This window comes from Paralichthys olivaceus, chromosome 2 (genome assembly GCF_024713975.1).
Source record: "Paralichthys olivaceus isolate ysfri-2021 chromosome 2, ASM2471397v2, whole genome shotgun sequence".
NCBI classification, from domain to species: Eukaryota; Metazoa; Chordata; class Actinopteri; order Pleuronectiformes; family Paralichthyidae; genus Paralichthys; species Paralichthys olivaceus.
In genome coordinates this window covers 4,278,766-4,291,805 of record NC_091094.1, presented here as the reverse complement: position 1 = coordinate 4,291,805, position 13,040 = coordinate 4,278,766, and the positions used below count along the sequence as shown (strand labels likewise).

The 13,040-nt window shown below is 41.5% G+C and overlaps 1 protein-coding gene across 1 annotated transcript; it reads right to left on the bottom strand.

The window, feature by feature from the left end:
• Nucleotides 1–843: 843 nt before the first annotated feature.
• ccdc71 (coiled-coil domain containing 71) lies at nucleotides 844–11,127 on the bottom strand. Its single transcript, XM_020096876.2, has 2 exons — nucleotides 10,969–11,127; nucleotides 844–4,171 (listed from the first exon to the last, which is right to left on the bottom strand). Exon 2 carries the CDS (start codon nucleotides 4,159–4,161, stop codon nucleotides 3,103–3,105), a length of 1,059 nt encoding a protein of 352 aa, XP_019952435.1. The 5' UTR covers nucleotides 4,162–4,171; nucleotides 10,969–11,127; the 3' UTR covers nucleotides 844–3,102.
• Between the last annotated feature and the right edge of the window lie 1,913 nt (nucleotides 11,128–13,040).

Below are 13,040 nucleotides of genomic sequence, written 5' to 3'. Positions count from 1 at the left end.
TTTGTAGGCATCAAGGTCTTCAGCGAGTTCTACCGTCAGAGAACAAGCTAGGAAGGACAGGAACTCATTTTAGACAAGTTCTTCTTCAAAAAAATTTTCTTTAGTTTAGTAAAATGTTTCTCGGTTCCTGGAGAAGTTCTTGTTGTAAGAAACGGTGAACACCCAGAGAACGACCAGGGAAAACGTTGGTCTACTTTTGACTCCATTTACCAAACCGGCTGGTAACCGGATCAAGTATCCGTGGACTCACTAGAGAATCAACACTTTATAGAAATCTGTAAACATTGTGGTGGGATCAAACAGAATGTTGGTATTAGAAAAGCCCTACACCTGCAAACTCAAAACCACATTTTAATTTAAAGGGATAATTAAAAATTATTCCTTAAATATAATTCATCAGGTCAACGATCCAAAGTCACATCAGCATCCATTTGTTGGTTTTGTTCATGCTGATTTCCAGTGGCCCACGACATGAATATAATAACATTCATTCTACTTCAAGAACTACAAACGTGATTTTTCTTTTAGAACCAGCAACAGTCCAACATGTCCATTCACTTCAGGATTCATTTCAAACTAATCACCAAGTCACCACTGACTCAACTGTGCCGTTAGCATGATAGCTGTCAAACCCAAAGTTCCAACCAGTTCATGAAGCAGTTTATTTATTCCCCAGATGCTCAACAACAGCCCAATGACACAACTTATGGCTTGTTGAGTCATACGTCCACAAAAATAAACAATGTGATCACGATATTGTTTTCAGCATTAGATCAGATTCAGTACTGTGCCTGCTGAAGTCAACATGTTCTGGAAAATGTATCAGAGGAAAATATTGTGCAATTTATTTTTAAATATTTTTTATTTAACAAAAGGTTTTCAAAGATCATGTAGGAAATACAATATCATACAAGTGTTGCACAAACAAGACTAACAGAAAGAAGATCTACAAAAGGGAGTTGTTGGAGGGCATGAACATGGCTAAAGACAGAAGGATACGAGGAGACAACGAGCCTCCTCCAGAACCTAAAATTCATCGGACATACAAAAATCCAAAGTGAGCACCAAACACTGATGTGGTGTCAGGTCCAACAGAGAAACAGTTTTCTTATTAAAGAACAGTGTTTTCAAAACTGAAAGCAGGTTTCCTCAGCGAATCAAATTAATTATTTGTAACCCGTATTTACATCAATGTTTGGAAATCCAATTTTATTTTCTATGGCATCAATTTCATGATTTTTGAAATGCAAGACCTTCCAAGATTCACTGACCTAATGTTGGTTTAGTCGTTATATTTGGACATCAAGAGATCTGGCTGTTCCTCACAGTAGGAACCCTTCGGAAAGCACACAAGGCGGTTTGGCATTCTCATCACAACCTGCAGGGGGCAGCAGCACTCAAAGATCACATCGGTCCCTCAAAGAATAATTCACAGGAAGTCATTCCTCTTTAACACTCCAATCTGAACCAGTAGAGGTGAAACAGGACATTAGTGCCAGTCACTTTATTCAGCACCTACATGGCAAAGTTAGCACCAGTAGCAAAAACCAGTGTAGGTTGACTGAAAGTGAAACTTAATTTGAGGGAATATTTTCAACAAGCTGCAGCAAACGAAAATACTTTCAGGATCTGGAACAAGTGACGATGAAATCACTGCCACACTCAAAGTGCTTTTTTTAATCTTAAGAAGAGTCACAACAGTCGTATCACGGCAGAAGAATTCAAGAAACCACAGCCTAGCCTTTGTTGGGCAATTCTCTGCAGCAACTCTGATGGAAGATAAAACATCAATATGCTGCAGCTTCAAAGTTAAGTTGAGAGGAAATAAACAGGCCTGATGCTCAAGTTAACAAAATGTAACCACAAATATATCAGCCAAATGTCTCGAATCATCAAGAGTCCGACTGACGTTAGTTGCCTGTTAAGTGCAAAGACGGCAGCAGCTCGAGTGCACATTTTCAATATTTAATGTTATTCCATTTTATACTTTTGACGGTAAAGCAACAATGTGGGGAAGAAACTCAGATATCACAATCAAGATATTCTCAGATGAAGATTAATATTGAGAAAACAGACCTCTTTCAGAATGAAGCAAGGTTTTTTTCATTTCCGAATTCTCTGTCTCTTCTAACAATTTATCTCTAAAGTATTTTAACAAGAACCTGGCATAAAATATTCCCAAAAGTCAAAATTACTCTGTAATCTGTATTTTTTTCTCGATGTGTGAATAAGATAAACCAATGTAACACTTTCTGAAGAACTGCGGTTCGTCGAGGTATCTATCTGTGTGCCATGGGTTAGATTCCCTGCTCTACTCACTCCAAGAGCCTTCTTCATTTCCAGTGGAAACAACAAAAATACAAAAAAGGAAGACAAACTAAACTCCCCCCACCTTTTAATTAAGTTTAATTGTTTTCCCAGAACCAACCAACAATCACATCTGCTCATCTGAAGAGTTTGCATACCTGCCTCGTTCATTCACCAGTTATCTGGGTGTGAAGTGGGATCGTCCTATTCTGCCATTAATTCTTTCTTTGCTATGGATAGTTGGGCCCCACAGAGTGAGAGCACTGTTTATAAGCAATGCATGTAAAAACACTTTGGAACAATGGTGCTGTTCTTCAACTAGCTTGTAACTGCATAAATGCTCTTGGAGCACTCGTCACACCAAGTGCCTTGTTTAAGGACAGAAAATTCACCTTTGACCTAAATGCTGTGCCCATAAAGTCACCACAAACATTAGCTAGTTGCCAGTTCACCTGGGCAGAATGATGGTTAGCTTTAGCTTTGTGTATATGGTACATTATAATTGTCAACTCAGCATATTATGTTGACAGTGACAATGTACCGGCATTCTTCCAATCGACATTTCCCAGAAAAAGCCTCATCCAAATTCAAACACCTTTCTTTCCCAGGTGCACCTGTCAGGAACAAGAACTTCCACAATAAGAGTAATTTCTTTACCTCCAACATTCAGCAGATATCACAAAAACCCATGTATGATGTCTGCTATGAACACTGGGGCTCAGCCAGGTAGAGGCTAATGGACGTAAAACACTAACATCTGCTAGGACACAATGTGTGAGGGTTTGGGGAGAACTGTCAGTTATTCTGGTATCTAAAGTCTCTCAAGACGTGATTGAGAGGTTGGATCTGAATCACTGGCGAAAGATTGACCTGTAGGATCTTCTGCGCTTTTCTGCGAGCCTCGGCTACCGACCGAGAGTCGTCCACCTTTATCACTTTCCATCTGAAACTGTTCTTGTCCTTCCAGCCATTTCTCTGCCGGGCCGGGCTGTTTAGTTCGTTGGAGCCCTGACTACCCCTGTGGAAGCCATTGCTGGTCAGCTCTGTGTGAGTCTGTGGAAACGCCATACCATTAGCGTAGAAGACTGGTGCTGAATCTCCAATGAGGGCACCATCAAGTCGGATAGGGCAGGACAGGCTCTTCTGACTAAACAAGGCCACAGCTTTGGTGGGCGCCCCACCACCATTCTGAGAAGGCTGCAAAGGTATTCCTGAAAGGGTTGGAGGGTGCTGTTGCTGTGAAAAGGCAACAGAGGGTGCCTCAGAGGACGAGTCCCAGGTAGTGTGGATCTGGAGTCTGGCCGTGTGGAATCCCGACAGGCCTTCAATGTTGGTCAATCTGAGACATGGCTGCACCTGCAGTGTCCGCGACATCTCTGCAGTCCGAATGGGGGTCCTACTGCCGACAATGGTGGGATGGTCCACAAGTAGCTCTGGTGGGCGGACCCCTTGAATTATGGGTCTCTTCTCAGAAGTGTTCCAGGATGGGTGTACCTCTCTCTTTTTGGTCATAGGCCTCCTTCCCCTTCTCTTGGCTGTCGGTCTAACGTTCTTGTTGGGTGGCTTCAGCATATCTACAGTTAAGAGTTGGTTTGTGCAGGAGCGATATCTGTAGACGTCCTTGCTGCTCAGCACAAGGGGCTTGTGGCCCTCCTCGCTCAGCTCGTGAAGGAAGTTGACTAACTCCTCCGTGCACGAGAAGTCATGAGACATTGGACTGAGGATCTTTAGAGCATCCAGAAGGACGTTGTGCCCCGCTGACGAGATCCGGGACCAGGAATGAACAGCCCTCCGCTCTTCATTCGCAAATGCTGATGGCCGGCCAACCACGGGACCTTTTCCCGCGTCAGCCATGTTTATAGTCCTGTTAAGAGAAAACCGCATTTGGTTAGGAACTGCATTTAAAACAAGAGTATTTGCTATGCAACCTTATATTCCTTAGATGCCTGTTATTGAATGAGATGAAATGAAAACCGGTAGTTCAAAAGTAAGGTTTGTTTATATAATGCCTTTCAAGATAGAAAACAATCCCAACAAAAAGCCAAATCAAACGGAGACAATTAATTTATCATCCAGCTAATTTGAATGTTTGTCATCAGTAACAATAATAATTTTGGGGGATTTTATAACAAAAATTGATTTCTTAACGGATTTCCATGAAACTTTCAATGATGGAACATGGAGTTTAATTTTGGGGTGGTTCTGGAATGAGGAGAGGCCTGTGTTTTTCTTGAGAAAGTGAATTTCCTAACCAATTCCCCTAAAATAATTCCTGGATATATATAAAAGCAATTTGAAGTAAATCCCAATCAGAATCTAGATCTAGCACATTTAAATGGGGTTAAATAAGACAACCATTGCTAGCAGTGATATGCACTCTACAGAGTACGACTCTAGTTTTTGAATTTATAAGTGCAGACATTTTTTTGTCTTTTCCGAACATTTCTCTATCATCACAATCATTTCCCCTGGTTCTGTCTGACCAATGACTCTCCTGCTCCTCATTAAATGAGATGAATGAACATGTACTACTGAAGCTTTAAACACAAAGGGTGTAGATTTCTATTGGGTGGATTACTGCTTGGAGAAGAAGCTAGTTTGCTGTCAGCAGCAATGTAATCAGACACCTCACATGATCAGACCAGCAGACAACAACCCAGCAAATACAAAGAAAAGCTAAAGCTCCAAACCTACTGAGAGAATGACCCCAGCTGGCTCATTACTCGGAGCTGACACACAGAAGCCACAGTGGCCCTTGCTCAGTTCCCCACACCTGGGCCTTTATACCTTTAATCACAATGAGCAACGTTAGCTGCCGAGGCTAACAGGACCTTTGGGACTGGAGAAACCAAACCCTGGAATCCTCCTCCGGCAGAAAAAAGCTGAAGAAAACTATATGCTTGGTGCGTTGCCACAGACGACTCAACAACAAATGATTCTATTAAACAACGGTTTTATTAGCAAAAAACATATAAAATAAAAAGACAAAACACGAAAAAGAAAAATGGCCGCCATCATAAATCAAAGGGTGTCTTTCATCCTAGGTTTTACCTGGTAATATGTCTCACACTCAGTTGCTATGCAAGCTCTGTTTTGGTGCCTTAAAATCGAGTAGCCACCTAGCCTCCTATGGTATAAGTAGCCTATTTACCAATGTCTTCGGTCTAAGGGCTTCCTTTTCCCAAGGTTCATTGGACTTACTAGCCTATTGTACCAATGATTTATCGTGTAGCCACTGAGTCAAAGGTACATAGGTAAAGCTGTTGAGTAGACAGCTTCCACCGCTAGTTGTATATAATCATATTCTTCCAACAGTGAAAATAAGTAAGTACAGGGAAAGGGAGGAGGAAAGATAGACGACTAGAAGGGAGAGAGAGAAGAAGGAAGAGAAAAACAAAGGAGACATTTACTGTTGAACAATCTAGACAGGTTCCATGTTGCGACTGTAAACAAGACAACTTCCCATGATTCAAAATGACTGTGCAATGCTTACAGGAAGTCTCTACATTAAAGTGACTGAAGTGGGATGAGTGGAGGGTAAGGGCTGGTGGGTTTCAGGGGTTTAGAGAGTGTGTGTGTGTTGGAGTTTCTGATTGACAGCTTTGGATAGACTGCATTATTGATGCTGCATCATTGATGTGTAACACTGTGTGGGAGAAAAGTCTTTATCAGTGTCAGATAAACGCAGACCCTCCCCTATTGGATTCATAGTCACAAATTAACAGTGTTTTTAGTTCAAGGTAGAACAGTTTTTTAATGCAAGTTTAAAATGTACTACAAAACCGAGCAAGCACTGAGACAAAAGACTTAACTGTGCGTTACTTTAACACATGATACTCATGTCTAAAGCTTGGTGCTGGCATGATCGCCATAAAGTCATGGACTGGACTTTTGTAATAACCAAGGATAAAGATGCCGAGTTTCCAATTATCCAACAACTTCAATAATGACAGATTTTTCACCCAGAATACATCAGTCAATAAACCTGACAGAAAACAAGACATTATCACCCCACACTGCACTGACAAAATAACGACACAAAAAAACATACTTCCAATGTGCCTTCTTAAAGTGTAATGTAACCACCAAATTAAACTGTTGCCACTTAAATTAATGACCTTAAAATATTGCTGTGATGTACTTGAAGGCATAACTGCACGGAGGCATAAAAAGACAAATCCAGGCCTCTTTTTGGAATCAATACATTTTCTGTCTGGAGTGGAATCCACACTGAAAATCAAAGTAAAAAATTAAAACTTGCATGAATTTCATCACTGCTACTAGGGATGTCACAATATGACATTTTGGTGCCACAATTATTGTCAGGGGAAATAACATGGTTTCAAGATTTTCACGATTATTGCTACTACTACTACTCTCAAAGGAGCAGATACCAGCCCTGCTGCTGGGTGGATGCCCTTCTACAGCCCAGCCCTGTACGGCTCTCCTCGTCTCATGGCCAGTCTCTTGGTATTTCCTCCATGCTCTTAAAACTCTGCTGGGAGGCAGAGCAAACCTTCTTGCAACCGCACATATGGATGTACCATCCTGGAGGAGCCAGCCTACCTGTGCTAAATGACTAGGCTGCAGTATATATATAACAAAACAAACTTCCCTAGGTTGGCCAATCTAGCAAGGCACCATCTTTACATTCCTGGACCACTGGAAATCTTAGTGAGTATTCTCCATAGTAGGTCTCTGGGATAACAGACAGCATGTCTACATGTTGCCATTTCTGATGTATCAATTCTCGTGATAGTCCCATGAGCATGTATGTGATACACTCATGAGCACTGGATGCAGCACCGATGTCTGCCTCCATGCAGAGGATGGTAAAAACTATATGGATGTTTTGATGGACCACCTGGCTACTGATGTAGTGGGCTATCTACAAGCCCTGCCGATGGCCAGACTGACTGTGACGCAACTGGCAATGAGTTTGTAAGAGAGAGTACAAGAGAAGGTGAGAGCTGTACACACCTCAACAACGAAACACCAATCACAACATTAGCGGTCTTTCGACAGCAGAAGTGTAAAAAGGCACATGTCTATTCTATTCTGTACTGTACTCCTCAGTGCTGCACATGTGATGATGTGTGAAGCCTCATGTTCTTTTGTTTAGGTTGCTATTTGAGCAAGCAAAAATTAACCCATTGTTCATAACGATCTTACATTTTAATGCCAAATTCAGGATATTAGTCCATTGTAAATAGTACATTGCTTTCTTGACTGATTTAACTTAAAAAAGCACAAAGCTATTGTTGTAAGGTGCCCCGATTCACATGGCTTGTCAAAACAAAAATGGAGCCACCAAGTTCAAGGTACATTAGAGAATTAGAACAACAAGAATTACCAAACTGTGGCTGTAAGCGTCCATAAATCAGGGCAGTTTTTGTGTACAAAGTTTAACATACGTTTTGTTTCCAGATTCACATAAGGTCACTGAAACGTAATGACTTTATCTTTGAATCCAAGTGACAACTGATCAAATGTTTATGCAATTCTCTCAGGACATCTTGAGATATGACATTCAAAAGGCAAAAATATGTTTTGAGGCCACCGTGACATTGACCTTTGTCCACTGACATCTAATCAGTTAATTAATGAGTCCAAGTGAAGATGTATACCAAAATTGAAAGAACTATTGTGGATGTAATAAAGATATTACATCCAAATGTGTTTGAGAGGTCACAGTGATCTTTGACTTATGGGTTACCTGATTAGAATTGGGTAGTTAAAGTGAATTGTGCCAGATGTAATGAAATTCCCTGCAAGCAGTCCTGATATATCACATTCACTGGGGTGTAAAGTGACCTGGACCTTTTACCTCCAGGCACCAAAATCTAATCAATTCATCTTTGCCTCCAAATGAACGTCTGTACCAAGTTCAAAGAAATTCCCTGAAGCTGATACTATGTTCAAAAAAACATTAGCATACTTCATGAGGCCACCGTGACCTTTGGCTAGCAAAATGAAATCCAACTTCAAGTAAATGGTTTACACATAAGGATTCCCTCAAGGCGTTCCCGAGATGTCATATTCACAAAGCAGAAAATTTGCTTTTTGAGCTGCTCGGGCCCTAATAATAACCTGAGCAATCCCCATAGGGTACTTGACACTGTTGCTGCTCTGGCCCTAAATATAGCAGAATAACCAACAAAATGCAAGACCACTGACAAAGCAAACATCCACAATCAGTTGAAATTTTCCAAGAATATATGTTCAAAAAATGAGGAAGACATTTTGCCCAACACTATAGACAAATTACCAAATTCCTACAAGACAGTCCATTACCCATTGAATTGGAGCAGAGAATAAAATGGCATAAAGCTAGTGTTTAAAGCAGAAGTTCAGGGCTCTTACAGCTGACTGCTCTGTTATGGAAAAATTTGGTCCTCCTACTAACCAGGGATTGTTCTTGCTGACTGATATCTCTGATCAGGTAAGTTTGTACAACTCTGTATTGTTTATCTGACAGTGGATGTTCCACACACTAGACTGGACAATTTCAAACATGGGTGAGATAATGTTCAGTGTTTCCCATTAAACATGCAGATGGTGGTGGCCCGCCATTTTCTAATTTCTTCCTGCCACAGTATCATAATAAACTAAAACAACACATTGGTGTGTACAAAGGTATTTAAGAAAGCAACCACGTGACAGAGTGCATCTGTGTGTGCAAGTTACTGCGTTCTTGCACAACAGCAAGCTACTGCATGCACTGTGGTCCCTAACGTTTTTTATTGTTCATGCAAATAGTCAGACCTCATGGTCTCAGCTGCAACATTCAATGCAGTTCTCTCTGTCGTGCAATAACTATACAGATTTGTCCCTGAGTTGACAGTGAATTACAGAGCACACCGACATCGGCGTGTTTTTTTTTTATCTGTCTGCGAATAGACAAAAGACGTCAACAACACATGGAGGGATTTTCAACGATTTTTGGGAGAATATTACTTTGTATGCTCCTTTTTGGAGCTGATAGTTCAAAAAAGGTCTTAACTCCGAGGACGAGACAGCATCATCATGTGAACACAAGACACGGTGCTAGCTAGCTGACTGTCATGGAAAACCCATGTTAAATATGTACTGTGTACAGAATGCTCTTATTAAATATACTCTGTGTTAAGGATACAATATACCCCGTTCTACAAATCTAGAACAAACAACAAATCTAGTGCAGCATAACATGTATAAGAAAACAGTCTGACACCCCCAAGATTTCCCAGCAGTCATCAAATCCCCAAGACTCCCCAGATCTAAGACAAGTCTGGACACCAAAAAAATTGGGACCAGTAGGGGGAGACAGACTCCAGATTTTGGAAAACATGACACAATTATTTTTGGGACAGGAGGAAAGGAGGTGAGTTTGGGCTATATAAGAGTACCGAGTTTACTCTTCAGTTTGGTTGCGGAGCCAGCTCATGTTTATCTCCTGTGAAGCATAAACTCTACTACATTGAACTTTGAGCATCTCTAGTGAATTCTTTTGAACACAATTGGGAATCCAGTAATTGTGAAGTTTACATGTTGGAATAGAAGTCTGGACTTAGAATCTGGTCATGTGCTGGATTTTTATTATCCAACATCACCACCCCCGAACACACTGCCACAGCGCGTTAAGACAAAGAACCAAGTACTTAATGGTGAAATGTATTGCCAAATATTGATATAATCAATCTTAATCGATTAGTTATTATAGCCCTGCTTAAAACACATTTCCCTAGATATCACCGGCAATAATGGGGATAGAGAAACAAACAAATTGACAGCATCAAATTACCAGTACAGGTGCTTTCAAAACGGAACTTGTGCAGTTTGATTGGTGTCCAAGGGATTATGTCTTTGCTAGGCAACATCGTTGTTAGCCTCTGTGGCTTCACCGACAGCAAAGTAAGCTAGCTAGCGAGTAACGTATATTGGAAATGCAAAGGCTTAACAACAGTGGATGAAACACGAGACCGATGAAGTTTCCTCAGACACACACGGGGACTTAATATATCAACTTTCTACTGTGACTTAAAAAATAACATTTCACTATTTACACAATTTCTTAAAAAATGTCATCGCCAGTGAACTCACAGCTTAATGGAAAATTCAGAGTTAGGAAGTTGTTAATAAGGATTCTTCTCATGGAAATGTGACATGCGTTACCAAACAAGCTAACTGAGATGTTTACTCGGGTAAAGAGAACAAAGAAAAGACACTTAAGGTCACCTCGTCTAAAAAGAATCTGCCATGCTGGGGAAACGCTCCAGCCAATGAGGGTGAAGCTACAAGATGTGCGCAATTCTGAGTTGTTCGCTGGCTCTTGAGCGCCCCCACATGGACGCGACAGTAACGCTAAGATTGCTTCCCGGTACTGTTGAACTGTGGCCGGCTACATAATTCACGTAGTCTCCACGTAGAGGCTCATTTACAACTTTCATTGGTTTGGTGAAAGACGCCGCCATTTTTCTCACGGACTTGAGAAGTGGCAGCGACAAACACTCTCAACCTCTGCCGTGAGTTGAAGCTCTCTCCGCCGCCGCTACTGCCGCCGCCGCCGCGGTCGCTGGACCTCCCACCCCCGCTCTCCTCCGCTTCTCCGGCGGATTCAATCCACCAGAAACCTGCGGTGACCGACCTGCGTGAAAGTGGTGGACGTGGCGGCAGAATTACCTTTTACCGGGGCTGTGTCGGCATCCTCCGCCCGCCGCTGCGCCGACGGTCCACAGTAAAATGGCTGCAACAACAGCGGAGTGGAAGACGGAGCGGGGAGGAGAGGCGGAGGCTGCCGGGCAGAGAGGACAGGGGGCGGGCCCTGTGAGCTCCGAGGGGGGGGGGATTATTTTTAAAAAAATATTTAAATGAGACGTTTGAATTTATAACAAGAAAACAAATAAACCAACTAATGTTTGAATTTATAACAAGAAAACAAATAAACCAACTAATGTTTGAATCTGTAACAACACGATGAATAAACCTACCGAGACTCTGACGTCATGGCGGGGGCGGGGTTTATTTCTATTTTTGTGTTTGTGGCTAAATAGCTTTAGCGATGTTTATATTCACGTTACATCTCTGCAATGAGGAACTTGAGTGCACAATGATGTTAAATCGCAAATTACAAGCGATCAGGCACCAAAAATTATCTTTGGTTAAACAAGCGAAATAATTTCCGAAAAAAACAAACAATACAACAAAATTCCCAGATAGTTAAATCAGACGTTTGAGTCTATAACAACACAGTAAATAAACCAACATAGGCTCGGCCAAAGAGACTGGCTGTGATGTCATGACGGGGCGGGGGTTTGTGCCTATTTTTGTGTTTGTGGCTAAAGCGCTTCGGCAATTAACTCATTTTATGTATTGTCGCAAAAGAGGTCGTGGATGATTAAAGTGATAAAGCTTCTGGTGAAAAGAATGAAAAGTGACCAGAAGTAAATTCTTAAAAGTAATGATTAATGAGGTTTAATAGATGATTAATAGATCTTGTTTCATTGTCACTCTGTGTACTGGAACATTCCGTGATATTTCACAATGCAAAATCTGTTGAAGTGGAAGTCCCCTGTTCTGGAAAAAAGGAATAGTTCTGTGTAAATAAGGAACTAGCGTTACGCAACAGGTATCAGTGACAGGTTCAGGTTTTGAACAGATCCTTGGGGCAACGCCTAGTTGGGATTGCACATTCGTCAAGCACAAATAGCATCTAGGCTTTAAATGTTAACAGAATAATGCCTAATATCTTTATTATTTCTCTGCAGCCAATTTAAACATAATTAGGCATAAAATCTGTTAATCATGTTTAAATCAGAAATGTTAATCCAATTTAAATATTCAATATAACGTCACAATATCCATCCCCTCTCATACATTATCTTGACACTGGATAAAAAAGCATCTGGGTGTTTATTTCTTGTATGCTATAAACACAATGTCCAGCTGAGCCCTGTAGGTCATATATTATTTAGTTTCTTTCATGAAGGGGCACAGGAATCGCACAGTGGTGCGATGGTTAGCACAGTCACCTCATAGCAACCTCAAACCTGCTGGCTAACGTAGGTCTTTCTATGTGGAGTTTGTGTGTTTCCCCCTTGCCAGATGAAAGACGTGCAGCTTGGGATAAATGGAGACTCGCAATTGGTTAGTACGTGTGAATGTGAGCATGGTTGTTATATGGTCTTTAAGGTCTATGATAGACTGGAAATCTCTTCAGAGTGTACGCTGCCCCTCACCCAGAGCCAGCTGGGATTGGCCCCAGCCCCCTTAAGACCCTCAAAGGATAAGTACAGTATATTATGTATTATGTATATATATCATTATGTAGATAATGGATGGACTGGCTGTGGTGATGCACTAGAAACGTTTGACTCATGTGGGATTGTTGGACTGCAAACAATGGAAGACAGAGTCTTGGGCCAGATATCCGCTGTCTACACCAGAAGGCAAGAAATATTGGCCAATCCCCTCTGAGGCCAGTTTGTCATAGGACAATAGCAGATGGGCTCAAGATTGTCTTCTCATTTATAGATATACTGTGGGATCGAGCGAACAAGGGGTCATCTCTATGCAATTTCAAGTTACTAAGCATAAGGCTCTGGCTGTTTATGCACTACAGCAGTCCAGAGTACCAGGCCTTCTTGGAGTCTCTAAGTGGGGTCTTTGAAAGGGTTCTACCTGGGGACTTTAAGGTTCACAAAGGAAATAATTAACCAATACCCGGAGAGCATTTGGTGGAAGGAGTGACCTGT